We start from the raw sequence: 27,710 nt of genomic DNA, 5'->3' as shown, positions 1-27,710 counted from the left end.
CAGAGAAGCTCCTGAAGCCTCCAGAGGGCCGGGGGGGGGTGGGGGGGTAAAGGTGGCTCTTTTCGCCCTCCCCAGGCTCCTGTAAAGCCTCTGGAGCCTGGGGAGGGCAAAAAATGGCTTTATAAAAGGCTGAACTCAGCTGGCCAGCACACGCATGCGTGCTGACCAGCTGACAGGGCAATGCCTCACGTACCCTGACAAATGGTTCTGCGTGCCACCTGTGGCACACGTGGCATAGGTTCGCCATCCCGGACCTATAAGGTCCCTTCCAACTCTGTTAATCTGTTAAACAAAAGACTGGCCCGAGTTGAAACTTAACTTTATGGCCTCAGGGAAAATGTTTCTAAAGATGACGCTCTACATCAACAAAAGAGAACAACTTGCTCGCTGGAGAAGCTATCCGCCCACTCTTTTCCCAGGGTCAGTTTGTCATGGCCATTCACTTCGTGTTCAGAGCAAAGAAAAAACTTAAGACACCCACAGGCGTTCCAAAAATCTCAGTGCCAGACGAATAAGACCTTAAATCTAAATACGACTGTAAAAAAGGAGACACGTGAGCGTCCTGTGACTGATAATGACATAGATTCTTTTACCTCTTTTTTTTATTAGAGCACGTTATCAGGTGACTGAAGGCAGAGCACCGTCTACAGTGTGGGCCATCTTCATTTTCTATTGGGCGAGAAAGATTCGTAGGCGGACCATCCGGCCGTATATTTTCTCTGATTAGAGAAAATTGTTGGTCGGAGCCAATCCTCTTGCTGGGACGATGGTTACTCCCACCCCACCCCGTTACATTGGTTCCGGTATTCAGAGAGCCTCAGAGGATGAGCGTAGGTTGTGCCTCGCTGTTTTTCGATTTCTTCTCCAGGTATCGGTAGCGAACGGCGGTGGCGGGGGGAGTACCGTTTTGGAGTGCGAAAACACAGGGTTCCGTGAAAGATTCGGGGCTATTGCCCGAAGAAGTAGTAGGATATCGGCGTTAGACTGGAGTCTTAACGTATTAGACAGCTCCAGATGAAGGACCTCTTCCTCCGCTTGACTTTTTGCTTTGCAGAATGGACGAGCGTTGTTCCTTGTTTTCTGCTGCCTTTGCAGGCGCTTCCTTTCTGCTGCTTAGGATAGCTCTGAAACTTACGCAGTTATTTCTATCACGGGCTTCACGTTGAAATGAGTCACACAAAGTGGCATGCTTTCATGAAGGAGCTAATGCATTTGCTTTCTAAAGCAGTTGACCATTGGGCGGTTTGATATAGTTTGATTGTCGAGCCGGAGAAGGTGGATGTAGCTAGATATTTGCATGTCACATGGAAGATCCCAACCTACATTGTGAGCCATCAAGGAGGAAAGAGCTGTTATGTTGCTACATTCTTCTATGAGGAGGCAGAAACCCCAGTAATATTTATATAGTCTGATTGCATTCAGTTTGGCCTTAAAGTAACAAAATTAGAAAGGGCAAACTTCTGAGAAAACACATCTCATATAGTACAAAGCATGTCTCTCATTCTGAAAGAAAAGGTGCAATATGCCACCCCAAGTATTTGGAGATGGTATTGAGCGTGTTTAGCCTTGAAGTGTTTCCTTCACACTTGGTCATATTTTTCTTTATAGTAAAAACTACACTAAGAACAAGGAACCTTCAGTTAATTAGGGTGTTAATGGATGGCTGTTAAGTTGTTTCCTTGTGCCACTGTTCCCTCGGCTTCAAAGTACCTGAAAGGCTGGTGGTAAATCAGCACCTTTATTAACTGACTTAAGGATTCATTTCCCAGGCTTCAATAATTATCTGTTTTTGTCCCTGCTCGGCTAACAATTGTAGTCTGTGTTGATTGCCTGCGTAGGGTTATAACTACTACTGTTCACCACCACGTGGCAAATCGGAGGTTATCAGCCTTGGCAATCCATTTTTGCATTGTTAATGGACAGACAATTCATATTTTAAAATCCCAATATAAATTTTTGGCTATTGTGCATGAAGAGAGTACTTGTGAAATTTTGAGAGCTATCTGTGATGGTTTTTTGCAAAATAGTGACAATGATGAGTGTATAGAATTGAAAATATTGAAAACTTAATATGTCATTTTTCTACCATTAACCCCTCTCCCAACTTTGCCTCTTTTTTCTTACACAAGTGCAATACTTACAAATGGCAGTGAGCAGCATTTTTTTCTAAGAATACCTATGTAACTATAAGAATTTTTATGAATAGAGCTAGAAACTGGCTTTTTATTTGAAATTCAGCTTTTAAAAAAATTATTACTTTAGGAAAAAAAGAGTTGCCGAGTGCAGAGAATAGGGTCAATAGGTGTCCTGGTATCCATGGATATCAATCTGGTTAGAGTACCCAAAAGAAATTGATGGTCTGAAGTCTCCAGAGCTGTTCTGTATGATTATTATATTGAAAGATGAATGTGGCCAACCAATCCTCAGTTCTGTCAAAAAGAAGAACTTCAGAATCAGAATAGAGGTGATTCACATTTGATTATTCTCAAATCTTTGGCAGTTAATATGCATCTTTTTTTTCTCAACACGTTTCTTGAAACCCTGTTGACTATTTGCAACAAAACATTTGATGGTCCCAATATCTTAGCAATTTCAAGAGTGCTGCATCCCTCTGAAAGACTTCATTTTTGACTTCAGAATCAGTTAAATCTCTTTTTTGGTCCATTTTGCCTAAGGAAAAGAAGCTGCCTAATAAGTATGGACACCTTGATATAGGGTATTGATCTTTTTAGACCACACCCTCCCTCATTACACAAATACATCTCATCTGATATGCTTATATCCACTAAGCATTCAGCTTTATACAGCTTGGAGGTGGAAAATATACATGAAAATAATGATATAGTCAAAATACTTATTTGCCTAAAAATTGTGCACACAGTGTATTTGTATTGGAATATCTATTGCATAGGCTTTTCCAGTTTCTGAACTCTGTCTGCAGAGAAATTGTAAAATACAAGTTTAAAAGGCTTTGTATAATCCAGGGGTCTATCAAATTAATTTCTTTATATGTCTTCCAGTAGTACCAGTTTATTTCCTTGTCCAGAATAATTGTTCATTTACTAGTCTTCAAAAGCTAGTAGTTACAGATTCCATCAATAAAATGGAAGGTAGAGCAAAAAACAGAAATGCCAGTAGAATGCTTTGTAAAACACCTCGCATAAGAATAAGATTGTGAGTATGGTTAGGATCCCAGATTGTGGCCAATTTTCTAATGCCAAATATTCCATCATTCTCTACTTTATCTGCAGAAATTGCACCTCACTAATATACAGTAATAAGTCTCATTTTCAGTCCATAAAATTTAACACTGATTACAGCAACTAACAAGTATAGTGGTTTGAACAATTTCTGCCTTGACATTCTCTGCACTACAGCTTTCTCCAGTTTTTTTAGATTTTGACACCTCACGCCTTCCCACAACTGCTTCAAAAAATATTTTTTTTAGATGTTCTACCACAGAGACCTTGCAAGGTGTCCAGCGGAATAACCTTCTGAAATTGGTATTGGTATTTTCTTCACTGGTATCCTGCAGAGGATTGTTAGTATGGATTTTGTGAGAAAGAGAGCCATCTAATTAAGCTGGTTTTCCTCTCTCCATTAAAGGACACTAAAGAAAGTATATAATGGACACTATGGAAAGTGTGGCAAGTATAGTGCTATCATACAGCAATTGAAATTTCCATTCCATAAACATAATTTCCCTTTTGTTTCAGAAGTATCTCATTTCAAATTATTTTTGTGAGACCAGTAATGCTCCATATTCTTTTTCTATTCTTTTTTCAATTTGGAGTTGTGAAGCCTGAAATAGTTTGGTTAATTCAGAATTTATGTGTCAGAAGCATTAACAGATATATTAGTAGCTTTTTGAAACTTATTTTCCTTATTTATAAACTGTATAAACTGCTGTTTATAGAATGTTCCTGGTTCATGCTTTCTGCCATGCTGTGATACTAGCCATTATAATCACTGTGATGGCAGAAGAAAAGACGTGTGATCTTCTTGGGGAACGGGAACAAGAATCCTCAAAAGAACTAGCATTGATGAACAGACTGAAGCCACTTTTCAATCAAAGGTATAGTGTCAATAAATTTTAGATCAAACAAATAAGACTAGGGAATGTTGCACTCCTTTGAATGACAGAAGTTGGAAACATTGTGGTGAGACAAGAAATTATGCTGAACATCAGAGCCAATTAATAGAGTTCGATATAAGATTAGTACTTGCTCATAATTTCAACTTTGCTCAAAAGTTCTACTTTGAGAAAAAAATGCTTTTAGAAATCTGCAACATCTCCAGACCCAAGATTCTGGTTTTCATGTGGCTATTGAAAATAAAGGTTATCCTGTCTTTATGTAACCTCCTTAGGTGTTTTATCTTCACATGCCATGCTAATTTTAATCCTTTCTCAGTGTTTCCATACTTCCCAGATACCAAATCCGAAAAAAATATATAAAGGAAATTTATACAAGTAACATATTTTATATTTTAATATACAGTGCATTCAGAAGATATTCAGACCCCCTTCACTTTTGTAATTTTGCTACGTTGCAACCTGATTCTACACTCAGAACCCCATAATGACAAAGTGAATTTTAAAAATGTCTGTAAATTTATCAAGAAAAAATCTGAAATATCGCATTTGCATAAGTATTCAGACCCTTTACTCAGTACTTTGTTGAGGTACCTTTGGCAGCAATTACACTGTCAAGTCTTCTTGGGTATGATGTGATTGCACACCTCAATTGAGGGATTTTCTGCCATTCTTTCTTGCAAATCCTCTCAAGCTCAGTCAGGTTGGATGGCAACCGTTGATGGACAGCCATTTTTAACTTCCTCCAGAGATGTTCAGTAGGGTTCAAGTCAGGACTCTGGCTGGGCCACTCTAGGACATTCACAAAGTTGTAGCTAAGCCACTCCTGTGTGGTCTTGGATATGTGCTTAGGATTGTTGTCATGTTGGAAAGTGAACCTTCGACCCAGTCTGAGGTCCCGAGTGCTGTGGACCTGATTTACATTTAAGATATCCCTGTGCCTTGCTACATTCAGCTTTCCCTCAACCCTGACCAGTCTCCCAGTCCATGATCCTGAAAAACACCCCCACAGCATGATGCTACCACAAGCATGCTTCATTGTTGGGATTATATTGGGCAGGTGATGAGAGGTGCCTGGTTTCCTCCAGACGTTTAGAATTGAGGCCAAACAGTTTACTCTTGGTTTCATCAGACCAGAGAATCTTGCTCTTCACAGTCTGAGAGTCTTCCAGGTGCTTTTTTGCAAACTCCAAGTGGACTTTCATCTGCTTTGCACTGAGGAGATGCTTCCATCTAGCCACTCTGCCATAAAGCCCAGATGGGTGGAGGGCTGCAGTAATGGTTGTCCTTCTGGAACTCTGTCCTATCTCCACACAGGATCTCTGGAGCTCAGTCAGAGTGACCATTGGGTTCTTGGTCACCTCTCACCAAAGCCCCTCCTCTGAGAATTATGGAGGCTGCTGTACTCTTAGGAACCATCAGTGTTGGACGCTAAATAATACTATATTAAAAGAAAAGGACTTTGTACAGAAAATGGAGAAAGAATTGGCGTTCTTCAAAGAAAACAGAAAAGAAGACACATCTATACAGAATCTTTGGGACACAATGAAGGCCTACGCCAGAGGCTTGTTAATAGACTATACAAGGAAAAGATATACAAAGAAAAGACAAGCCTTTAAAATACTAGACGATGACTACAAGAGACTTGAAAAAAAGTTACAGAAATCTCCACAAAAAAGGACATTTAAAAAATGGACACAATTAAACATAAAATGGGGTTAATGGAAAAGGAGGAATTAGCACAAAAATTAGAGGTGCTAAACAGAATTACTTTGAAAATTCAAATAAACAGGCAGATTGTTAGCATATAAATTGAAAAAAGAGAGAATCAAGAAAAATGCTGCAATTAATAGATGATCAAGGGCAAATTTGTCATGGAAATGAAGAGAAGAAAAAAATTATACAAGATTACTATGTGAAATTGTATGAATAAGAGAATATAGAAGAGGGAGGAATTGTATGAACAAGATAATAAGAGGGAGGAGCTAAACAATATTTACAGAAAGTGAACTTACCCCAGATACCTAAAGAAACTGAAATGATGCTAGAAGGCAATATAACGATGATGGAGTTAACTGAAACACTTAAAAAACAAAACAATGGAAAGGCTCCAGGTCCGGGTGGACTGCCAGTGGAATTTTATAAGACATTGCAGGAATCATGTCGTTCCATTATTGAAATTATGAAAGAGACAAGACAAGGTTGTCCACCATTGCTTCTGTTGTTCGTCTTAACATTAGAATTCCTAAATAGAAAATTAGAGAAAAAAAGACATAAAAGGAATGAAAATTAAAAAGGAAGAATATAAATTGCAAACATTTGCAGATGACCTGGTCTTCATAGAAACTGCACCTAAATTGATAGAAAAAATAGAGGAATATGGAAAAGTAGCAGGTTTGAAAATAAATAAAGTCAAAACGAAGATTTTGACAAAGAACATGTTATTAAGACAAAAGGAAGAATTGGCAGAAGCTTTGAAGATCCAAGTCATGAATAAGGTCAAGTATTTGGGGATGTATTTGACAGCAAGATGTAGTACACTTAAAGAGAATAATTACCATAAACTCAAACAACAGATTGCGACAGATTTGGCAAAATGGGAAAATTTGCAACTATTAATAATAGGGAGAATATCAACAATCAAGTTGAATGTACTACCCAGGATTTTATATTTGTTCCAGACAATTCCAATTAGATTAGGGAAATATTATTTTGACAATTTAAATAGTGTTGAAGTATATTTGGCAGGGAAAGAAAGCGAGAATAAAATTAAAATTGTTTCAAGATGCTAGAACAAGAGGAGGATTTGGCCTACCTAACTGGGAGTTATACTACCAGGCAACAAGCTTGATGTGGCTTAAGGAGTGGATAACATTAAGAAATTCTAGATTATTGAATGTAGAAGGACATGATTTGCTGTTGGGATGGCACACTTTCGTATGGTACAAGAGAACTAAAACACAGGGGGATTTTAGAAGATATTACATAGGTGAGGCTTTGCTATTAAATTGGGAGAAGATTAAAAGGCAACATTATTTAAAAATTTCAGTCTGGTTATCAACTATTGAAGCATTTTCATATCCAATAACATGCAAAAAGGAACCAACAGTTAGATATGGTGAAATGTTGAATGCAAAAGGTGAACTTAGATCTATGCAAGAACTGGAACAGCAAGGTATAAAGATGAACTGGTTTTCATATGTGCAAATACATTCTAGATATGATGAAGATCTTAAAATGGAAGGTTTCCATGATAAAATGACTGAGTTAGATAACATTTTGATAGGTACTGATGAAAAGGTAATTAAAAAACTATATGGATACTTATTAGAGGTTAAGCTAGAAGAAGAACAAGTTAAAGAATCTATGATTGCTTGGGGGAAAAATTTGTACATGGGATTGGCAGAAATTGTAGTTTCAAAATTATAAAATGACAATGTCAACAGCATATAAAGAAAATTTGTATAAGATGTTTTACAGGTGGCACCTTTCCCCGACGAGAATAGCAAGAATGTTCAAGAATAAATCGGAAAAGTGTTGGAAATGTCATAAAATACTGGGTTCATATTACCATATGTGGTGGACAGGCATAGAAGCTAAAAGATATTGGACTAAAATCCACACTTGGTTGGAAAAAATGATACAAAAACATATAGACTTTAAACCAGAGATCTTTTTATTGGGAATCATACTGGAAACATACAATAGAGAATTGAAATATTTGACTGTAAATGTATTAACAGCAGCTAGAATTGTATTTGCTAAAAATTGGAAAAATGAGAAAATGCCAACGCAAGAGGGAGTTATTCACAAAATAATGGAATGTGCTGAAATGAGTAAATTGACATTTGAAATTAGAGAACAAAAAGATTTAATAAGATATGGGATTTATTTTATCAGTGGTTAGATAAAAAAACATGGAAATGAAAGACATTAGAGAATGTTGTAATACAATAATAATAGAATGATACAGAATATAACATAAAGATACATTATTATTGGATAGATTTAAGATAATGTAATGAATTGTTATAATATAAATGAATCCAATACCTAGTATATCTCGTTTAAAATTGAATAATAGTCAAATAAATGAGGTATAATGATAATAATGTATACAAATATATTTGATTTGATAATATGTGATTTCATATAAATTGTAAGTGATGACTATGGAAAGGATGCACAAAAACCTTGTAACTAATCGACACACTGTATGTAATTGAAGATGGCTTTATGTTTTATTTTTTGTTTGTCTATGTTTGTTTAAAAATAAAAACTTTCTTTTTAAAAAAAGGAACCATCAGTGCAGCAGAAATTTTATTGTACCCTTCCCCAGATCTATGCCTTGCAATAATCCTGTCTTTGAGGTCTCTAGGCAGTTCCTTTGACCTCATGGTTTTGCTCTGTTATAGTATGCATTGTCAGCTGTGAGACCTTCTATAGAGAGGTGTGTGCCTTTCCAAATCATGTCCAATCAATTAAATTTACCAAAGGTCAACTCCAATCAAGGTATAGAAACATGTCGGCAACCATTAGGAGAAATGGGAGGCATGGGAGCTAAATTTCAAGTGTCGTTACAAAGGGTCTGAATAGTTATGCCAATGTGATACTTCAGTTTTTTCTTTTTAATAAATTTACAGACCTTTCTAAAATTCTATTTTCACTTTGTCATTATGGATACTGAATGTAGATTAATGAGAAAAAATGAATTTCAACAATTGTAGAATCAGGTTGCACATAACAAAATTGACAAAAGTGAAGGGGATCTGACTCGTTTTTGAAGGCACTGTAGTTCAAGATTTCATGTTTCTCATTTGATCTAGCAGGGGAGATGATGCTCTATTTGTAATAAAGTTTGGTTCACACTATTCTGGCTATTAATTATTCCTTCATTTGAGAGGCAAAGATAAAATTAGCATTATAAGAAATATTCCAGGCAAATATTGCTAGCTTTCTTACTGTTTTTATTTTCATATATTAGTATAAAAGTGGTTGTTAATGTGTAAATGAGGGTAAACTGTGTAAATGTAGGTGCTAGTTTTCAAAAATAGTTTGGACAACAGTTTGACTGGAATCATATATAAAACTCCTACCTTGGACTAGAAGACCTCTGAGGTCACATCCAGTCCTGATTTTATATTACATGTTGTAAATTGGCATTTCTTTGCAGTTTTGAAACAGAAAGCAAGAATGATGAGGGCCACTACATTTACAGATTGAGGATATGTCGGGAAGTCTTCAGCAATATGACCAATTCTGGCCTGGTGCAGATCAGTAAGATAGACAACAAACAAAAAGTAATAGGACGAATCAATGAGACCCATCTTGCAAATGGAAGTAAGACATACTTTGAGATCTATTGAGCGTTATTGTAATTATACTCATGCATCATTGAACCTCTTGTATTTCTAATTTGGCAGCTAGCTGGATTATGCTGATCTATCAGAGTGGCGATCGCTATGATACTCATTGTACACAGGAATACAGGAAAGCTTTAGTAATGATTATCTGCAACCGAACAACATTAGCAGTGAGTATAAGAATGGGACAGTAAAAATGAATTATGTTAAAGAAAACTAGTACATAACTCAACCCTTACCATACTATTTGCAGTATTGGTTACACGCTACATAATATCAGAGCTGAAGTTGATTAGTAAACAAAGGCTATGCATTTCACATGAAAATTACATATCAAAATTATATATTACATATCACATTACAGCATTTACTGTACTGTGTAAGACAGGGTCTTATTTTCGTTTGACCCACAAAATAAGCGCTTAGCCTTATTTTCACGGAGATCTTATTATTTTTTAGGTGCAGGAGGCGGCAAGCATGGTCACCTCATGGCTGCTGTTGTATTGCAATATTTTCGGGGAGGGCTTATTTTTGGAGAAACAGGGTAACGTGATAATATTGAGAGCATTAAGAAAAAGGCACATCATAGAGGAGACTATATTAGAACTTTTTAGTAATGCCTTAGCCTAAGGAAATGGGATCTGCAGCTCTCTAGATAGTGCTGAACTACCTCTTTGTAGTTTCAGTCAGCATGCCATGTGTATGAATCAGGCCACAACAGGATTGTGAGAATTGTAGGGCACTCTTGTTGAATATCTCGAGGAGGGAGCAGTTGAACATTGATTAGTATGCCATTAGACTCTTATCATCTTTAAACAGACTGGTTTCACCATGGTGGCAGAAGAGAGGGAGAAGATAAAGCAATGTTCCTACGTTTTTGAGTTAGAGAGCAGCTTGGCTTGTCCTCCGGAAGAATTACACCAAAATGTACACCATCACCTCAGTATTGGCTCTATACTGCTAATCACGTAAGTTGATTTGAAATAATTAATAGTTCTTTTCTGAGTTAAACAAGCTTCCAATAACTTACCATAATAGTTTTAAGGGTAGAAAAGCATTCAAAATCAAACCATTTTAAAATAGCAAGTTGACATCATAAAACTAATTAAGTAGAGATTTTAGTAATGCCTGATTAATAAAGGCAACGTGAAAGATTTACATAAATGATCCTGGTTCATTAAGTTATTCCCATTCAAGAAACACTTGCAATTTAACTGTAATTTAAGCGCTTTGTGGACCATAGGCCAGATGTTCTACAGGGCTCGAATACAAGGCTCGAACTGTTAATGACAGTTGAGGGAGTTCTGGCATAGGGACAAAGTCGAGGAGTGGCCATTTGGGATGGTGTGAATCCAGTACTACTGTGTACTGAATTATTGTAGGCAACCTCAGCAAAGGGTAAGAGTTCAGCCGAGATATCTTGCTGGTAGTTCATGTAACAGCGGAGGTATTGCTCCAATGTGCCATTTCTCCTGTGTGCTGCTTGGAGAGTCCAAGCATGGGTTAACACAGCCTATCTGCCCAAGGACTGAGTTGATTTTTTCCCCTGGTCATGCCTCCTTTGCCTCCTTAGGACCAGTTTTAAAAACTCAGTCCGCCCGATAGGACTAGTTTTGGGGAGTTCTCAGTCATTGGACAGATAGGCTGAGCTCTCCAAGAGAAATATTGAATTAGATTAGGAGTTTTAGGATTTTCCCCTTTTCTTTTACCTTGAGTTCTAGTTACTTTGTTTTGAAGGTAATTTGATTTGTAGTATCTTCTGAGGTGACGATCGAGCCCCACCTGCTGCGTTACGTTCGCAGCGGGTGGAACAACTGAGGCCACTGGTCCAGCGGCTGCTGGCGAGTGCGGGGATGACTGCGGCTCTCCGCGTGTCTCCGGACGCTCTTCAGGGAGGAATTGGTGAGAACTTCTCCCTAGCGGCGTTTCTTCACGCTCGGTGTGGTGGCCATTTTGGAAGCAGCGTTTTGGCGCTCTTTCCAACGGCCGCTAGTTAGGCACCGTCTGCATCCCTGGCCATCTAAAAGCGCGCGAAAGTTGCGTCGGCCATCTTTTTGGGATATTTCAGCAGCAGACGGCAGCAGACCACCGCAGCTATTCATGCCTCTCCACCTCAGCGCAGATCGCCGCCAGGGGTTGCGAGGGCCTGTCCGGGGTTCCGGCAAGCCTGATCACCCCTATCACCAATCCTCATCCTGGGGGGTGGGGGGTGGCAGTGGAGTGTCCTGGTGTCATTATCCAGCCTCCAGCCTCAACCTGATCTGCAGATGCTTGGGAGCCGGCTGGCCAGCGTCCAGTGCTCTTTCCTGCGGCTGCTTCATCCTCCATCTGGACCAACCTCCCTAATCATGGCAGATGAAGGTTTGGAGCAACTGGAGGAATTGGCAGGGCTATCTGCGAAGCGCAGCAGGCCAGATCCCTCGGGCCAAGGGAGAAAGGGAAATAAGGGCATGGGGGGAAGTCTTCCCACAGCTCCTCTGGGAGCAGGGGCCCTAAACACCAAGGGGACAAGAAGCAGGAGGCCTGAAAGGAGAGGCCTAATAATCCCCAGGCTCCTCATCCTCCTCAGGCCTGTGAGGCTGGGCCAAGGTCTCCAATGCCCAGAAATGAGAGAGAGGAATGTCTCTCTAACCAAGGGGATCGATCACCTTCTCTCAGTGGTAGGGATTCCCTGTCTGGCTCTCCTGCAGCCTCCCTGGGTTACCCAGACTCTCCTAGTTCTTCAGTAAGGGAGGAGTTGGAGCCATTCCACGGTTGCCTCCACATGGAGGACTCCATGGCACCCGTTAGATGTGAAAGAGGCTGAGCCCCTTCTAGGCCTAGGCCTGCAGAGGACACAGACCCAGCTCTATCAGCTGAAATGAGGGAGGTTATAGCCCAGGCTATTTCCCAGGGAGTGGTTGAGGCCATGCGCCAAAAGGAAAGTAAAAGTGGAAGGTTCCTAGGGCTGTGCACCCCCGAGCAGAGGGTAGGAGCTGCGTCCTCGAATCCCCAGGCACCTCTGTTACCACAGAGGTCTCTGTATGGGAGGAGGACGCTGCGGATGGATTTGAACTGTCAAAAGATGAAGACATGCCTCCCAATAAGCCGGCATTCACTGGCCTCTTCAAGCCTTCATTGTTTAAAGCTATCTTACACAAGGCCAGGGCCTCTACGGAGCTCGGGGCCAAACCTAAGGACAAAGCCATTCCCTCTATTTCCCAGGACCTGAAAGTAGGGCTATTTAGCGAGACTGCCCCAGACCCGGAGCTTATCCCAGTCCCTGATTTGTTCATGGATGTGGTACAGTGCCAATGGGCGCAGCCGGGTACTCTGGCCAACCCCAGTGGGGGAGACTGCACCCTCTGGAACCAAAAATGGAGGATGTATTAAAATTGCCCAAGGTGGATGCCCTGGTGGTCTCTCTGACCTCCAGTTCGACTCTTCCGGCAGACCTGTTAGAGGGCCTTAAGGCGGAGGACAAAAGGTCTGAAAAGGCCTGTCATAAGATGCACCAGGAGGCCTGGGCGATTAAGGCATCCACCTCCGCATCATTCTTCACAAGAGCATCCTTGCTCTGGCTGTGCCAGCTGAGATCTAAGCCTCCTTCGGAGGTGTCTCGTTGGCGGCATGATCTTAACAAGATCATTACAGCTGTGGAATACTCAGCGGATGCTTCCCTAAATGCAGCAAAGTTTACCTCCAGAACGCTGGCTTCCAACGTGACTTTACGTTGGGGGGCTTCTCTTCGGGGACTCCCTAGAGAAATTCGCAATAGAGATGAAGGACAAACGGAAGGTCTTTCCCTCTACCTTCAAAAAGGGTGAGAAAAAAGGTTCTGGTTCCTTCAGGAAACAGACATTTCGGGCACAGGAAAGTGCCCAGGCATCCACCTCATCCTTTCCCTATCAGAGGTCCTACAACCAACCTAGTGATAGGAATCAGGACAGGAACAGCTTTGGCTCCAGGGGCAGACAACACAACCAGGGCTCCTTTCGAAGGGGTTCCAACAACTGCCAGTTCAGACGTGACAAATGACCGCCAGAGCAACCCTCCCATCAGGGGCCGCCTGCAACTTTATGCAGACCGTTGGGAGGGAATTACCACGGACCCATGGATCCTGAACACCACCAGAAGAGGGCTGACACTGGAATTCCTGTCATTTCCATCCTGAACAATTGTTTTTTGTCCTCTGGCCAAGAACCCTGTAAAAAAATCCCTCATGCAGGCAGAAATCGACCATCTTCTGCAAATAAACGCCATAGAGCCAGTTCCCTGGACCAGGAGGGGAAGGGATTTTACTCCATTCTCTTCTTGGTCTCCAAGAGCTCAGGGGGGTGGAGGGCCATACTAGATCTGAAGCACCTGAACCAACATCTGGCCTACAAACGCTTCTTGTCCGCCCCCAGGACATTTACCAAGCTCCTTGCGCCTGTGGCAGCTCATCTGCGCACTCATCCCATTCGTCTGGAATGTTACCTAGATGACATCATTCACTCGGCGACTTGTCTACAGGCGGTGAGAGACGTATGGATCACCATCCACACCTTGCAGGAACACGGCTTCTCAGTGAACTTAGCAAAAAGCCACCTAGACCCTGCAACTCTTATCCAACACCTGTGCACTATAATGGAATCTGTCTCGTGCCAGGTGTTTCTGTCCCCAGACAGACTTCACAACCTCAGGAGCAGAATTTGTCAGTGCCGCTGGGCCACCTCCTTACCGATCGTCTAACTCTCACAACTACTGTGGGTCATGATTTCCTGCCTCAATGAGGTTCCCTGGGCTCGTCTTCATGCCAGGGAACTACATTGGTTCCTGTTGCCAATGCAGAGAGCGAAGGCCAGCAATTCTCCCAGGGGGGTTCGGCTCCCGCTGAAGGTTTCTCACTCCCTGGGATGGTGGCAGTCAAAGGCGGTAGAAAAGGGCTGTCTGTTCAAGGAACCCGACAGAATCGTAGTGACGTTGGATGCCAGCCTCTACAGCTGGGGCGCGCATTGTCAGGGTCAGCTAGTACAGGGCAGGTGGTTGCGCGCGGAAGCAGCACGAAACATCAACTGGCTGGAGCTTAAGGCGGCCCGACTCGCCCTAAGACGATTATCAAACCAACTGGTGGGTCGCCACATTCTGCTGCTTATGAACAACATAGCAATGAAGGCACATGTGAACCGGCAGGGTGGCACCCACTCCAAGTGACTCATGGCAGAGGTGGAGGCCCTGGGCCATTGGGCAGAGCGTCACCTAGCTTCTATAAGAGCGGATCACATGTCCGGCACCAGCAATGTGAGCGCAGATTGGCTGAGTCGACAGATGATCGACAACTCCGAGTGGAGACTACATCCAGACCTGTTCCGTCAGAGTGTGAGACGGTTCAGACTTCCGCAAGTCGACCTGTTCGCAACTGCAACCAACACACAACTCCCGAGACTTTTCTCACGTTACCACTCGGCTCAGGCAGAGGGGACAGACGCGCTGAGGGCCAGATGGCCTCTGGGACTCCTGTACGTGTTTCCTCCCCTCCTGCTCATTCCACAGGTGATCAACAAGCTCCTGGTGGAGGGGGCGGAGCTCATTCTGGTAGCTCCACATTGGCTCAGGCGGTCCTGGTACGTGGATCTGGTCGATCTCTCTGTGAAGAGACCATGGAGAATTCCTCAGGAGCAAGTGGCCCTGAGCCAGGGGGCGATCAGTCATCCAGATCCCCAGTGGCTCCAACTAGCCCTCTGGCACTTGAGGGGTAGCTCCTGAGGAAACAACACCTCTCATAAAGTCATCCAGACCATCCAAGCCTCCAGAAGACCGGCCACAACTCGCATCTACGATGCAACCTGGACAGCGTTTTCTAATTGGTGCAAACAATGTGGACATCCTCCAGGAGGGATTGGACAAGGGCCTGGCGCCCTCCACGCTCAGGCGTCAGGTTGCTGCTTTGTCGACCATTCTGGCTAGAGACTATCATCAGTCCTTGAGTCATCACCCCAAGGTCAAGAGTTTCTAGAAGGGGGCTACCAATCTACGACCTCAGAAGGTACACAGATACCCATCCTTGTTCTGCAGGCCTTGACTGCTACACCATTCGAGCCGCTGAGAACGGTCTCCATGCGCCACTTGACTCTTAAAACCACCTTTCTAATAGCAATCACTTCTGCTAAAAGGGTATCAGAGATTGCAGCTTTCTCTGTCAGAGAGGAACTGTGCATCGTCCATCCAGATCGAGTCATCTTGCGCCTTGACCCCCGCCTTCTTGCTGAAGGTGAACACTCATTTTCACAGATTTCAGGAGGTGATACTCCCGAATTTTTGTCCCAAGCCTCAGCACTCCAAAGGAGCGTACTTGGCACAAGCTGGATGTGCAGCGAGCGGTTCACCTCTACAAGAAAAAAACTAAAGACCTCAGACACTCAGAATCTTTCTTTGTGTCATTTCAACTGGGGTCATTGAGTTGCAAGGTCTCTTCATCAACCATTGGACACTGGCTAAGGGCCTGCATTAAGATGACTTAAAAGAGATGATTGAACACATGGTTGATATAATGTAGAACAAGATTCTGTTTTTGCTTATCTTTTATACGTTGTCTTTAACATTGTAAAAATTGTGAGATTTGGAGGGATTTCTACCACTAGCACGGGAGCTGCCAAAATTTTCTATGTACCCTTTTACTTTTCCCCATAAATGTTTAAAAACCAATAAAATTCTTTTTAAAAAAAGATGGCTTATTGAGCACCAAGGCAGGGCTGTACCGGGTCGGGTGACGGCGCACTCCAGAAGGAGTGCCGCCACTACAGCATCCTGGGCGACCCAGGCATCCATCATTGACATTTGCAGAGCTGCTACGTGGGCTTCATGCACAGCATTCATCAGAAACTATAAAATCGACATCTTTGCCTCAGCCGAGGCCTCTTTTGGAAGAAAAGTTTTGCAAAGAGTTATCGAGGCTCTGGACAATCAGGACTCTCCCCTGGGACACAATAGGTTGGGTATGTCCCATGCTTGGACTCTCCAAGCAGCGCACAGGAGAATGACCGTTGGCTTACCCGAACAGTCGTTCTCTGGGGTCTGCGGGAGAGTCCAAATCCCTCCCAGGGTTGATGGATGGAACCAAGACTGTACTGTACACTTAGGATACCTATGGGTGTCCTACGCCGGACGAAACCTTGTTTTTAAAACTGGTCCTAAGGAGGCAAAGGAGGCGTGACGAGGGGGAAAAATCAACTCAGTCCTTGGGCAGATAGGCTGTGTTAACCCATGCTTGGACCGCAGCGCCCAGAGAACGACTGTTCAGGTAAGCCAACGGTCATTTCCATTCATCTCCCTTCTTAATCTACACTCCTTGGTAATACACCCCCCTTAAGTCCAGTTTGGTGGAAAATCTCTCCTTGGTCAAGTGGCCCAGTATGTTGTTCATCAACGGAAGGAGGTACACATTTTCCACACAGATGGCATTAAGTTCACTGTAGTCTATGCACAGTCTAATAGAGCCATCTTTTTTTGTCAGAAAACAGGCACCCATGTGGGACTTGGTCAACTGAATGAAGCCCCTGGCTAAATTTTTGTCGATGAATGACTGGACTTCTTCCATTTCCCAGGGCATCATAGAGTATTATTTAAGTTTGGCATTTTAGCTCCCAAGACAATCTTGATTGCACAGTCTGTTGGCTGATGGGACGGAACACTTTGGCCAGGTCCTAGTACTCTTTAGGGATTGATGGATCTGGCTCCTCATCCACCCAACCTTTCCTCACAACTTCTGTTTTTCTCATTTGTGGCTTGTCACTTTCACCACTGCTTCCAGGCTGGAAAATATTTCCGCACTGTCAACCGGTTTCACTTCCAATCTATGGAGGGATTCCATTTCTTGAACTATACAAGTCCCATGATCATGGCCTTGGTCATCCCCGGGGCCACAATGTACTGGATAGTCTCTACATTGGTCCCTGTCTTCAGCCCCACTGTTTTTGTCAGAAATCAGGTGAAATGCAGTCATGACAATTGTTTTTTATGGTCACCAAACCTAATCCTGTTCTAATGTGTGATTGACACACAGTTCATCATATTTGTTACCTCATGTGACTATGGTAAAATATAGTACAGGTAGTCCTTGGGTTACAACCACTCGTTCTGCGATCATTTACAGTGGCACTGAACAAATGCTCGTACAAGTTCTCAAAGTTGCAGTATCTCCACTTACGTATCTAATTTTGAATGCTTGGCATCAGCACACATTTACAATTGTTGCAATTCATAGTCACGTTTTCTTGACCTGCACCAACTCTCTGCTTGAATTCCCTGCCTATCTCCCCCATCTCTGCCCTTTTGGCCATCTTTCGTAGCAGGGCCAAGATGCTGCTGTATTCCACCACTGCCACCCTCTGCCTCTCCCAACTGACTTTGTTGCCTTCTTTGTCTTGCCACACTTATACAGACTGCTAAGGCGGAGGAGGCTGGAGAGGAAATGGCAGGCAGCAGTGGGCTGTTGAAGGCACGGGAAGCAGTGGCAAGACGATGACAATGAAAGTCAGCTGGAGGGACTGCAGAATACAGCAGCATCTTCATCTCAGCCATGCTGTACAGCAGCAGCAGCCCCTAATCTTTTTGGCACCAGAAACTGGTTTTGTGGATGACAATTTTTCCATGGACCAGGAGGAGAGGAGAAGAAAGCAGCCTAGCTCCCTTGCATGTACAGTTTACAGTAGGGTTCATGCTTCTGTGAGAAACTAATACCTGATGATCTGAGATGGAGCTGATGCAGTGATGCTAGCACTGGGGAGTGGGTGCAAATACAGATGAAGCCTAGCTCACTTGCCTGCCACTTATCTTCAACTGTGCAGGGTGGTTCCTAACAGGCTTCCCTCCCCCCCTCCCGCTGTACAGTATATCCAAAAGGGCACTGATGGTGGGAATAGGTAAGTGGGTGGGTGCTAGGTACAGGTGGGATTCAACCGGTTCTCACCAGTTCGCCTGAAATGTTAGTTTATGCAGTTCGGCGAAGAGGTTAAAAATAAAGTGCAAGAAAGGTTTCCCCCCCCCTCCCTTCAGTTAATAGCTCCACTTAACAGCTGCAGCTGGAATTCAGCCGATACACTCTGAATCAAGTCAATAAACAACAAACTGGCAGGATTAGGGCAGGGAAACCCATCAATCATCCATCTTCTTCAGGAAGGACAAGATTACAAACATTTTCATTATAAAGAGTATTATAAAGAGTATAATCTTATTATATTTACTTATTATATAAAGCACATGCAGCATGGGGCCAGGGTGTGTGTGTGTCATGCACACATTGCATTATGGGTGTGCGCGCACACACTTCGGGCACTCGGTGCCGAAAAGGTTAGCTGTTCTGACCCCCCTTCTTCCCTCGCCAATACAGAACACACTCCGGACCAAAACTACTTCAACAGGATTTATTGCACAGACAGACAGATCCTTGGCAGCAATCCACCATGACAAGACTCTCAGAACCTACCGACACAGAGACACGATAGCAGCTGTCCAGCATGCTAAGCTTCCAAGACAGAACTTTCTGAATAGTTCCTTTGTTGACTTCTGCAAAGGGCATATGCTCAATCAATCCTTTTATAGACTGAAGGGGAGTCTACCTATCAGCAGCTGAGAGCAATTACCGCCGGTAACTGCGCCCTTGCTCCTTGCATCTGTGGGCGCGGTGGTAACGCGCATCTAAGAACTCCCTGCTTATGTCTGAGTCACTGTCCCGTGACTCCTCCCCACTGCTCCAAGGCATGGCATCCGGAGTCCCCCTCCTTTGGCTCTCACTGCTGCTCCATGCCTCAGGCGCCTCCTGGTGGCCGACCAGACTCTCCGATCCCTGCTCAGAGTCAGAACCCTGCCCAGGGTCCTCCAGAGCCGACTCATAGGGACCCTCGCTCTCGGAGTCTGGTGGCAGCTCCAACGGCTCCTGCTGGGCCACAATACTTAGCCATCACTGTCTTCTCCTTGACTGCTTGTAAGATGACAGCAGGGAGGCTCTCAAATAGTGATCAAGTGCAAGTTTGTCAAGCACTCAAAATTGTAAATATGTGACTGTGAAGTGCTGTGACAGCTGCAACTTTAAGAACCAGCCATAAGTCCCAGTTGTTCAATGCCATCATAACTGTCAGTGGTTGCTGAATGAGTAGTTAATTATAAATAATCTGAAGACAACCTGTAGTATTACCTTACATTCAATAGAGAAATTGGTCTTATATGACTTGAGATTTTTTAAATTGTTCTTATGCATTAATATTGTATATATTATTGTATATTGCTCCAGTTGATGCAAAATGGAGCGGCCTGCATGGTTTTGTGCAGACCCCGGTGTGCACATATGTCACCTCTTCTGCATGAGCTGCATTGGTTGCTAATTTGGTTACGGGTGTGATTCAAGGTGCTGGTTGACGCCTTTAAAGCCCTTCATGGCTTGGGACCAGGTTATCTGAGGGACCGCCTCTTGCCGGTCACATCTACCTGACCCATCAGCGGGGAAGCAGGGAATGTTGTGAGTCTCATCCCTGAGGGAGGTACACCTGGAAGGACCCAGAAGAAGGGCCTTCTCCATGATGGCTCCCTCTCTCTGTAACATAATTCCCCCCGAGATTAGAATGGTCTCCACTCTAATACTCTTATGGAAAGCGCTGAAGACTTGGTTCTGGTAGCCGGCCTGGGGAACCCAGAGCATGATGGAGCCTATTAAATGGCTTATGTGATCTGCTGTCGCCGGGGCGGGACCTGATTTTGTTATAAAAATATATACTATATTTATTTGATTCTTTTTGTTAGTTTTTATTGTTTTAAATGTGGTCTTTTATTCTGTAAGCCGCCTTGAGTTGCCATGGGTGAATAGACAGCAATATAAATTGAATAAATAAATAAATAAATAAATAAATAAATAAATAAATAAATAAATAAATAAATAAAACAAATAAATAAGCAAACTTCTTTTTTTTATTGAAAAAGTTTTATACAAACAAATTTCCCCCTTTTAACCCCCCCACCATACAATGTAAATCTCATACAGATACTATGCCCCCTCCCCCAAAATTTTTCTCATTCAAATATTATACTAAATACTTTACCCCCTCCCCTCCCCCCATCTAAAAATAGATTACTCATTCACATATTGTACCCCCTCACCTCCCAACAAACATAATATAAGTTTCTCTTAAAGTAACAATAGCCCATTAATCCCATCTTCTAAGTTAATTAAACATATATAAATCCTAATATAAATTTCTCTTAAAATAACAATATTTCATTAATCCCATCTTCTAGTTTAATTATGCATATATATTACCCCACCCTCCACCCTAACTCACCCCCACCTCCCACTCAACCCCCCCCCCTGACTTCCGCTATACACCACTCTAACAATTCCAAGCATCCCATGTATTATTTACTCTAATCATCTATCAGTCTAAACATTCTTACCTAAAGGCTACATAATACCTCCTAGTCTGGTATTTATTCTGTATGTAATCAATCCATTTTACCCATTCCTGTGTATAATTCTCCTGCTTCTGAGCTTTTAAGAAAGCTGAAATTTTTGCCATTTCGGCGAACCCCGCCACCTTCTGAATCCATTGATCAATTGTCGGTAAAAAATCTTTTTTCCAATGTTGCGCGATCAACAACCTAGCTGCTGTGACCATATACAAGACCAATTTTGTTTCCCCTTCAGTAAAGTCCTTAGTTATACCCAATAAAAACATTTGCGGAGTAAATTGTATTCTTTTCTTAAATACATTTTGCATAACCCACCATATTTTTATCCAAAAAGCTTTAACCTTGTTGCAAGTCCACCATACATGAAAAAAGGTAGCATCTAGGCACCCGCATCTCCAACATTTTGGTTGAACATTTGGGTACATGCATGATAATTTTTTAGGATCTAAATACCATCTGTAAAACATTTTATAAAAGTTCTCCCTTAAATTCTGTGACTGTGTAAATTTAACATTCTGAACCCATATTTTTTCCCACGTTTCCAACATGACCACTTCACCAAAATTCTGAGCCCATTTAATCATACAATCCTTAACCAGTTCACTTTCTGAATCTCTTTCTAACAGTACATTATATATTCTTTTAACTTGTTTTGGGCCAGTCTCTTTTATCTGCTTGATCAGTTCCATTTCTTTATCCATAAAACCGACCCTACGATCTTCTTCCCATCTCTTCTGTAGCTGTATGTAATGTAACCAATTTAAAATAATTCCTTCTTCCAACAGTTGTTCCAAAGTTTTTAACTTCCATTCGTCCCCGTCAGCAATAAGCACATCTTTATATAAACAACCCCCGAGTGACTTAATATTCATAATCCCCATGGTGTCTGCAAGCCTTTGTTCTGAATCCTTTGTTCTAAGCCCGCACCTTTCAAGTTCAGTAATAGCGTTCTTTAACAAAGTTTTTCAAACTTAAAACTTAAAATACTTGCAAATGTTTCCTTCTGGGTTGCTCGGAGTTAAACGTTATTTACGGCGTCTTGCTCCGCCGATCCTTAGCAGAGGATTCCAGTAGACCGGAGCTTGAAGCGTTTGCAAAGGGGGGCTCTGCTTGCCCACACCCCAGAGGCCATAAATCCTTCTGGGGAGCTACAAGAGGTCAACCCAGCAGCGCTAATCTCTCTCCTAGATTCCTAAGAATTTCGGAGTTTCCAAGGCGTTTATGATCTTTAAAAAAAACGCCTCTACGGTCTAGTGGGTCGACAAGCTCAAAGAAAGTCTGCCCTCGACATCCGTAACACAACCGGAAGAAGGAGCAAGCTTCTTTTCAAGTTTTTGTTATTTGAATTTCATTCATTTTCTTCAACAATGGTTCACTAGTTCCTCTTCTAGTTTTTTTATATATTATAGAGCCGTCAGCCCATCTGTGTAAAATGCCTTATTTATAAACGCATCCATAAAGCATTAACTATTCAGTTCACATTCCAGCAAAAAACGTTGCCAACTAACACATCTCAATTTAACCTGAGATTAAAAAATCTCAACTATTTGTTTATTTAGATTTCATATTTCTTAACTCCCCATCTATCTTAGGGGCTCTTTATAATATATAACTTGATATTTCTTTCTTTTATTTCTAATAATCTTTATCTTTAACATTATTTGCATATTGTCATAGGATTCGATTTCTCTCCAATTCTTTGTTCCATTGCACAAATTTCAAGGCTTTAATAGGCCTTTTTTGTGAATGCAATTAAAAAAAGTTATCTAGGTCATGCTCTTCATTTGTTTTTTTCTTTTGATTTTTAAAACCTCATCCATTTTCTTTTGTATTTCCAGTAAAGCATCCTTTTCCATGGCATTCTCTTGGTCTTTTATTTGTAAATCCACTTTTGGTACCATCTAAGTAAGTTTTTGAAAAATTAAAAACATTAAAAAAGCTTCATAAGGAAGAACTAATTGAAATAAATGTTACAGGATTCACATATAGCTCTGTCTAGTAAGTTGTTCGTTGAGCAACTAAGGTTTATTTAAAGAAATTTAAATAGTTTTCATTTTTTATTTTTTATAACAACAATTTAAATTGTTTTTCCATTAATAAGAGCAGAGATCCCAATGTTTCCCATGTATTTTAATATTTTAAAATTATTGTTTTAATATTTTATTTACTTTAATTTTATTTTTAATTTTAATATTTTAAAAATTAAAATTATGCTTTTAGCCAAATGTTCTATACTTTTCCATATGGATTGCCACTGTACCTACATTTGTGACCCTCAGATGAGGAGTAGCATCTGGTTACATATAATTTAATGGGGAGCTCTTTTATTACATGTTTAAAACAAGGTAGGTCTATTCTGTCTTTAAATATATCCCTGTGTAGAAGTTATACTTTAAAAAAAGAACTTCTCTATTAGTAAACCTTTACAAAGTATGCTTGAGTTGGGGTAAACAAGTGTATTAAACAAGTGTATTAAGCTGATTTATAAGTTGGGCTTTTATTATCTGGATACAATACCATAACAGTGTGTATGTATTTGTCACACATATTACATATATGTGACATGAACTTTAGGATTTTTGTTAGTTCTTCACTGCACTTCATGTTTTTTTCTACTGTTATTATTGTCTGATGTCTTTCAGTATTCTCTTTCTTTCCTGCTATCATAGGAAATAATAATTGTACCTAAAAGAGACATAGCCTGAATATGCTACTTGCTATTCTGCATATAATTAGTAAATATTTTAGTCTCATTTTTCTCTCTTGTGGCACTGATATACAAAGTGATTTTTCCTCGTTAACATGCGACATTTTGAAAGTGAATCTGAATCATTGTTCAGACCCAATATGTAATCATCTTGTATCTCTAGAACTGCCATGGGTATATACATTTGTATTTTATGTTATATTTTGTATGTGGATCTTTTGTTAGTATTTGTTTTCTTTCAGATTTTCCTCACTGATTGCAGTATACATTATTGGAGGATTCCTCTACCAGCGTTTGATAGTAGGAGCAAAGGGCATGGAGCAGTTTCCCCATTTTGCTTTCTGGCAAGATCTTGGCAATCTAGTAGCTGTAAGTGTAGTTTAGGTTATATGGTTATCTTCAGCTAACAACTGGATCTTTAATTTTCACCACTAAGATTTGATGCACGTGTAAAGTATAACCTCGTGTGACTATACAGGTAGCCATCAACATGACAATTTATGTTAAGTGAGACATTTAAGTGAATTTACAACATTTCTTGCCAGTTAAATGAATCACTGCAGTTGATAAGTCAGTAACCCAGTTGCTAAATGAATGTGGCTTCCCCATTGACTTTGCTTGACAAAAAGTTACAAAAGATGATCACATGACCTTAGGAAAAAGCAACAGCCATAAATATGAATCAGTATAATTATTTATGATACTGAAACTCAGTTGTTGACTCAAGAAAAAAGAATAGGATAGAAGGGTCCCTTTTTGGGAGAGGGGGCGGTTTAGAAATCTAAAGAAATAAATATGAATTCACGCTCAGCATTTGAAGAATCTTAATTATGGGTACATTTCATTGTACTCTCTTTGGTTCATTCAAATAAGTAAATATTAGCTTATTAAAAGAATGTGAATTAAGAAATGGCTCTTTCCAAGGCTGCATCAATCTAAGATCAGAGATCCAAACTCCTAGTATAATTTTGGTAGAAATATTGTATTGAGGAAGGCTGAAGATGTTACTTTTGGCATGTATAATGAACCTTTTAGAACAGAGAAGATAGAATAATAGAATTGGGAAGAACCTTGGAAGTCAGTCCAACCCTTTGCTCAAGCAGGAGACCCTATACAGGTAGGGTGACTTATCCTTGACTTATGACAATTGAGCCCAAAATTTCTGTTGCTAAGTGAGACATTTGTTAAGTGAATTTTACCCCCGTTTATGAACTTTCTTGCCACAGTTTTTAAGTGAATCACTGTAGTTAAGTTAGTAACTCAGTTGTTAAGTGAATCTGGCTTCCCCATTGGTTTTTCTAGTCAAAATGTGCAAAAGGGGATCACATGACCCCAGGACATTGCAAATGTCATAAACATGAGTCAGTTGCCAAGTGCCTCAATTTTGATCACATGATCTTGAGGATGCTGCAAGGGTCATAAGTTTGAAAAATGGTTATAAGTCCCTTTTTTCAGTGCTGTTGTAACTTTGAACAATCACTAAATGAATTGTTGTAAGCCAAGGACTACCTGTGCCATTCTAGAAAAATGGCTGCCCAGTCTCTTCTTGAAAGTGATGGCGCATCCACAACTTCTGAAGTTCCACTGATTGTTCTGTCAGGGACTCCCTCCTTAGTTGTAGGTTGGATCTCTAATGAGCTTTCAGCCATTACTTCTTGTCCTGCCCTCAGGACCTTTGGAGAATAAGATCCTCTCTTCTCTGTGACAGCTCCTCATGTACCGGAGGACTGTTATCATAACCTCTTTGTTAGACTAGACGTGTCTAATTCTCTCAATTGTTCATCCTATGGTTAGTTTCCAGACCTCTTTATTGCTCTTTTCTACACCCTTCATATAAGAGATTTCTATGCTCAAAGCTCTACTTTGATATTGGAATGTAATTAAACCTAAATCCTTGTAGTATTTTGAAATAATAGATCAATTTATTGGGGGTTTTGGTGCCCTTACCCAATCATTAACAAGTACCAAAACCGAACTAATTTGGTTTAACACTGTTTTTTCTCAGGCACTGGCAACTGGGAAAAATAGACTAATCATTGAGTGATAAATATATTCATGAAGTGTTTTTTGAATCAATTTCTAAAGTTTCTGCTATAAATCATTGACACTTAAATCACTAATGCCCAATATTTAGTAAGATAGTCAGACATTTTTGTCATGTTAGGATTGCGCTCTTGTTCACTCCATATTAAAAAATGAAATCAAAGCAAAGTAATTGGAGAAATAAAACTTTTTTTCAGTTGCAGGTTTGATATTACAGTTCTCTGATCTTATTTTACTTCATTAATCTATTTGCAGGATGGCTGTGCTTTCATGTGCCGTTCTAAACCACAGAATGTACCAGCTGCATATCGTGGTGTTGGTGATGACCAGCTTGGAGAAGAATCAGAAGAGCAAGATGACCACTTGCTGCCCATGTGATCTTACACAAATGACATCCAGTCAGTTTTCCCCTCATCTAATTGTCCTTTTAAGCCACTTGCTTTCACTTTAAATACTCATTATTCTGCACACTATTTTTCATATTTGTGATATAAATAAATTTTGTGCAAGATTTATGAACTTGAAGCTGTACTAAGGTTGGACTGACTGCTCAGAACCATTTTCCAAAAGGGAAGGATCGTGTTACAGTTTGAATATACACAGAAAAGAAATAATCCATGGAAGAGGAAAGGGTTTGAAGTAATACTAAAAGGTTTTGAGCTACAGTGACTGAATGTATATATTTCCTACAGGCTTTACTCTTCAAAAACACTGGATTCTAATTTTCAATTATGCAGTTACATAATTTTTTATAACTCAGTGAAGCTTGTCCTTGCTTTTTCAAATCTGTGGAGACACAGTAGACCAAATGGAAATATCTATATTTTCTTAACAAAGAAGAATCGTCCGTTAAGGGGAGGGGAAAGGATGCTGTCAGCAGCATATTTAAATGGTCTAAATTTAAATGGCAATATTTTTAAAAAGATTTAAAAGAGGAGACTAATAATAACTTAACACTGCTGTTTTAAACACATTCTGTTTAAAAGCTAGTCTTTCATCTTTCATTACAAATAGGACAGTGCCAGTAGTTGCAAATTATATAGAGTCCAACAATGAAAAAAAACAGGGTAGGAAACCTCAAAATATGTGTGGACAATGTTTTTCTGGTTCAGTTCAAATTATTTTAGTGTTTGGACTAAATATTTTTAAAATTGGTGAATGTCAATACTTATATTTATGCTTGTAAGTATGAATAGTGTCAAATTTTCTCTCTCCTTCCCTCTCCCTCTCCCTCCATATATATGGATGACCGGTCTGTTTGCTTCAGGGATTTGCTTCCTTTTCTTTGGTGCATCTTGTACTGTTTCCTAACGACAATCCTCAAAATTGCATTTAAAATGCAATTAGGACTCCTGAATTCACTTGAACCTGCTGGAAATATTAGCTTTTGGGGAAGTGAGGGGAAATAAATAGTTACATCCTTACTTGGTCTCTTCCTAATGGAATTGGTGGACCTAAGTGGGAGTAAATCTCCAGGTATATCTATAGGCTATATCTATTCTTACTCCTTTTACAAAGAAGTACTATAGCTGAGATAAGATTTGAGACATAGTATAGCCCTCTTTGCCAGACTCTTTTGTAAAAGAAAAGAAATGGGCCATTACTTATGTCATTTTTTCATAGTAAAGTTTAAATGATTTTGTATTAAAGAGATGCAATTTTAACATTAAAAATGACTTGAAATTTCAAAATATGTGTATGATTAAATGTTTCCAAACAGTTTGTGAATTACAGCTAAACACTTTTTAGTTGAAAACAGAGTCATGATCTCAATGTAGTTTTGTGCTATCTTTTCTTTGGAAGACATTTACACATCCTACAGGCCTAAATCAAATGAAAAGAGCAGGATTCAATGGTAGGAAATAGGGCTGGAAAAACTCTAAGTGTGGGCTAAGTCTAGAAGCTGAAATATACCATATACATTATTTTATTTGTTGAAAGCTGAAATAATTTGGATCATAGTAGATATGAATATAGAAAAACAACTTACTGATAAAACTGCACTTCTACAAAGAAAACCTTTCAATGCTGGCATTGTAAACCCTTCTTCTAGTCCAAGGTGAGCTTTGCATTTTAAATATTTTGT

At 40.7% G+C, this 27,710-nt stretch overlaps 1 protein-coding gene across 4 annotated transcripts; it reads left to right on the top strand.

Annotated features, from left to right (window-relative positions):
- Positions 1-718: 718 nt before the first annotated feature.
- Positions 719-27,315, top strand: M6PR (mannose-6-phosphate receptor, cation dependent). 4 transcript variants are annotated; one of them, XM_081936908.1, is made up of 7 exons: positions 719-868; positions 3,917-4,075; positions 9,267-9,433; positions 9,517-9,626; positions 10,276-10,424; positions 23,824-23,950; positions 25,880-27,315. In XM_081936908.1, the coding sequence occupies exons 1-7, from the start codon at positions 825-827 to the stop codon at positions 26,000-26,002; spliced, it is 879 nt and encodes a 292-aa protein (XP_081793034.1). In that variant the 5' UTR covers positions 719-824; the 3' UTR covers positions 26,003-27,315. The 4 variants fall into 4 exon arrangements, with proteins under 4 accessions (XP_081793034.1, XP_081793037.1, XP_081793036.1 ...); XM_081936911.1 differs by having other exon boundaries at positions 752-834; XM_081936910.1 differs by having other exon boundaries at positions 809-830.
- Positions 27,316-27,710: the final 395 nt, after the last annotated feature.

This window comes from Natrix helvetica, assembly GCF_964273705.1.
Source record: "Natrix helvetica genome assembly, chromosome: 1".
Taxonomy (NCBI): Eukaryota; Metazoa; Chordata; class Lepidosauria; order Squamata; family Natricidae; genus Natrix; species Natrix helvetica.
Note: the sequence above shows the minus strand (reverse complement) of the source record. Positions and strands in the feature narration are given on the sequence as shown.